At 44.3% G+C, this 3,992-nt stretch overlaps 1 protein-coding gene across 1 annotated transcript; it reads left to right on the top strand.

Annotated features, from left to right (window-relative positions):
- Window positions 1-1,130: 1,130 nt before the first annotated feature.
- LOC147716840 (olfactory receptor 5V1-like) lies at window positions 1,131-2,949 on the top strand. Its single transcript, XM_086919795.1, has 2 exons — window positions 1,131-1,211; window positions 1,984-2,949. Exons 1-2 carry the CDS (start codon window positions 1,131-1,133, stop codon window positions 2,947-2,949), a joined length of 1,047 nt encoding a protein of 348 aa, XP_086775921.1.
- Window positions 2,950-3,992: the final 1,043 nt, after the last annotated feature.

Below are 3,992 nucleotides of genomic sequence, written 5' to 3'. Positions count from 1 at the left end.
CCATGCCACTGGAATCAAGCTATCCTGGCTGAAGAGGGGTGAAATCCCAAAGCCGGTCCTAGGATGCTTGTTTCCTTTCCATGGAGCACCTGGCTTGGCAGTTCGGGCTGGACTGTTCCCATGAGGCACCGGGTCAAGACTGATTTGCATATGGCTGGGTTCAAACTGGAACGGCATGGTGAGCAAAAAAACGATGGATTTAGGCCCAGATCTCTGTACTAGGGTGAATGTATGACATTGTTCTGTATTCTGTCCATCAACTGTTGCTTTTGAGTTGTTTACAAATTTCCCTGCACTGTGGCATGCACCATGTGGTTACAAATTACAAATGACTGATTACACAACTTCTTACATAATCATCACTAACCATCAGCCCAAGCGAGTGCCAACAAGTGTGATTTCTAGGTTGGGTAGCGCCAAGTAAGTTAAGCACCTTTCTAGAATAACTATCACATTATATTTGAAAACGTAATTCACCTGCATATGAGCAGCATGCTTGCTATTTGGAAAACAATTATTAGCTATAGCATAGAACAGACAAGTAATAATAAAAATGAATAATTGTAATAATTACTTAACTACTCATCTAGTCCCGTGACTACAACCAGCAAGTCCAACAGGTCCTACTTTTGGCCCAGTATGTCGGACCAGCGGTGCATCAACTGCTGATGGGTGTGTCGGATCCCAGAGCAACGGTACAGTGCCGAGCGCACCCCCCGTCCAGCACTGATGGCGCTCCCACATCCTATACTCAGACCCCAGCCTGTCACTTGCTGCCATGTTGAGGAAAGGTGGCATTGGATATAAAAGCCAGCGCTGCCACCTCCACTTCTGAAAACAGGGCAAAGGGCTGCACCCCTGCCTGGTGCCACCTTCCGTAAGGAACGTGGCTGTTACTTGCATGCCTTTGTGTGCATTTATCTGCCATTGTGCTGAGGGGAAAAAGAGAAACAAAAAACTGTAAAAATAAGGAAGGACGGTAATAAGAAAGTACTAAAGCTAAAAAAACGAATGCAAAAAAACACAAAAAATAGAAAAAACTCAAAGTGCAAACTTAGGAAGACAGAGGGTAAGATAATTAATAAAAGAAAATGGGAAAAAAAAGTTTGAAAAGTCAACGTTTACAGGGAATGCAGAAGGAGGAAAAAGTAGACTCCAGCAACAGAAACAGAGTAAGAAACAAGATGGCCATGCCCAAGTGCAACCGCTTGGTACAGTTTGCATGATATTTCCACCCAAACACTCAATCCTCATTGATGTACGACAGAAACGTCATTCAAACAGGTGGGACAAGCAACTACGCCCACTCGCAGAACTCCACGTAGCATGGCAGAGTTTTTTTTTACCACTTCTGTGAGTTACGCGTAGTGCGACTATGCAAACTCTGCCTAGGCTTATCGTTGATGTTGTCTGCTTTGAAAACTAACCTAGGCACAAAACCCACTCTCTATCCTTGTGACCAAGGCAACACTCGTAAAGCATTGGTTCATAACTGTGTTAGTTCTTAGGATGTGGAAAACACTCTTTAGTAATGTTCTTCCTTTTGAGGTACAAGAGTTTGCATTGTGGCCATTTTAATTGGTATTCTCAATTTAAAATTGCATTTCACATATTTTGCATCATAAAAATGTATTCATTTTAATTTTAATATGCAAACGAGCAACCTTCTTCTGTGCAGGGTTGCCAGTGCAAAGTAATATCAGGCCACAACGCAGCCAATTTATGTCACTTAATGGTTATTTTAAAATGCGTAGTTAAACCTTTTGAAGAAAGTCTGAGGGGTTTTATTTTGGACATTCCATTACGCCTATAAGAACAATACAGAACATTCAATTGCATGTTGTTTTTGTGGTATTGCTAAAACCATTATGAAGCAAGTGACCCTTACCCTTGCACAGATCCCAGGACTGAATATAAAAGTGTGGCTATTTGAGTACACTGGACACCTCACAAATCTGTCATGTTTCATTTGTATTTCTGTAGATATCCGAATTTCTGGTGGGAGGTGAGGAGGAGAAAAACGGAAGCATTGTGGCGGAGTTCATCTTCTTGGGATTTGAAGATTTGCAAGGCTTGCAGATGTTGGTCTTTTTCTTTCTATCTTTTTTTTACATCCTCGCCTTGGTGGGAAATCTGGCTATTATCGGTATTACCACATCGGATCCGCACCTCCATGGTCCCATGTTCTACCTCCTCCGACACCTCTCCATCTTGGATATTTGTTATATATCAGTCACTGTCCCCAAAATGTTGGACATTCTTCTTTCTGGGCGGCACACCATCTCATTCACTGGCTGCATGGTGCAATTGAGTCTGTTCATTTCCCTGGAGGGGACAGAAGCCTTCCTCCTGGCTGCAATGGCATATGACCGTTTCATCGCCATATGCTATCCGTTGCTTTACACGCTTCTAATGGACAGAAACATCTGTCTGCTTCTGGCAGGTGCCTCGTGGCTGAGTGGATTATTGAATTCGGTGGTGCATACAACCCTGATAGTTAGGTTGCCTTTCTGTGGGTCCAACTGTCTCCAAAGTGTATTCTGTGACATCCCTCCGCTGTTGCACTTGTCCTGCGGTGACACTCATCTAAATGAATTAGTGCTGTTCACTGTGGGAGGGACCTTAGTGGGCCTCATCCCTTTCCTGTCCATCCTGGCCTCCTACGTCTACATTGCAGCTACCATAGTGCGGATGCGCTCCACCTCCGGGAGGCAGAAGGCTTTCTCCACCTGCGCTTCCCACCTGATAGTGGTAACCATATTCTATGGAGCTGCAATATTCACATATATGCGCCCAGCTTCGACGTATGCGCTGGAGAGGTACAGGACAGTGTCCGTGTTGTACAGTATCGTGACTCCTATGTTAAATCCGCTGATTTACAGCTTGAGAAGTCAGGAAGTGAAAAGGGCCTTCAAGAGGTTACAGAGGCCCCGTTTACGAATAACATAAGGAGTGACGCAACCCTGGCATACTTTGAGACCGCTGGGAATGGGCGTTGGGAGACACCTGGGAAGAGAGAGGAGAGCCAACGGGCACTAGAGAGGGCCACGGAATGATAATCAGACGTCAGCTTCATATGCCCTGGACTTCCAGTTCATTGGCTTCATTCCCTGGGTCCCAGGGATGCACGCAAAATACAAACTGGGTCTATTGGATGTGCTGTTAGAAAATTGTTATCTAAAAACACAATGAAAATCATTAAGATGTATCAGAAAATACTTTTTGGAAGCATGAAATAAAAGCATTACATGGTAGTCACAAAGAAGCAGTTGAACTGGAACAATGTTCACAGTGGGGCTGTTGGCGAAGTCACCTCACCAAAGTCATAAAGGATGGGAAGCATCCAAGTGCTATTGAAAGAGGGCACCAAGTGAGCACAACACTCTAGGGGGCATATTATCAAGGACTGTGTTAAAATTATTGCTGGTTTAGCGGCAGAAAACTGCAGCTAAAGCGGCGATAATGGGCTTGATAATATGCCCTGGAGAATTCCCATAGAAGCCTAGGTTCACACTAGAACATGGACTTCTATTGGAATTGCCAAGGGCATATTATCAAGCCCATTATTGCCAATCTAGCAGCAGTTTTCTGCCGCTAAAGCGGCGATAATTTTTAACGCCGACCTTGATATTATGCCCCCATGATGGTGGAGAGGTGAAAGGGAAACGGGAAAATGTGCATTTTGGAGAGGGATTTTACAAACATATGAATACAATGTGACGAGTTACAGTAATGTTATGTTACACATTTGTATAGAGCGCAAATATTTACCCGGAGGTATCAAGGTGCTGGCTCTGTGAGAATAGACAGAAGGCCCAGTGTTGCATGCAGCTTGTCCGTGGGGTGCCCTTAAAGCAGTCATGTCATTTATAGATATCGCAGTCTCCACAGATATTGTTATGTTATGTGAATTTGTGTTATGTGAATTTGTGGAGCACAGCTTATCATCCGTGAGGGTATCCATGCTCTGAGGAGGGCAGGCTTGAGCAGGG

The sequence above is a fragment of the Lissotriton vulgaris genome, chromosome 5 (genome assembly GCF_964263255.1).
Source record: "Lissotriton vulgaris chromosome 5, aLisVul1.2, whole genome shotgun sequence".
NCBI lineage: Eukaryota > Metazoa > Chordata > Amphibia > Caudata > Salamandridae > Lissotriton > Lissotriton vulgaris.
Note: the sequence above shows the minus strand (reverse complement) of the source record. Positions and strands in the feature narration are given on the sequence as shown.

Excerpts from the sequence above, each read along its gene's own strand:
- LOC147716840 (XM_086919795.1), top strand. The coding sequence starts at position 1,131 with ATGCAGAAGGAGGAAAAAGTAGACTCCAGCAACAGAAACAGAGTAAGA. Across the intron at positions 1,212-1,983 it reads TGCCCAAGTGCAACCGCTTG|ATATCCGAATTTCTGGTGGG; the intron begins GTACAGTTTGCA and ends GTATTTCTGTAG.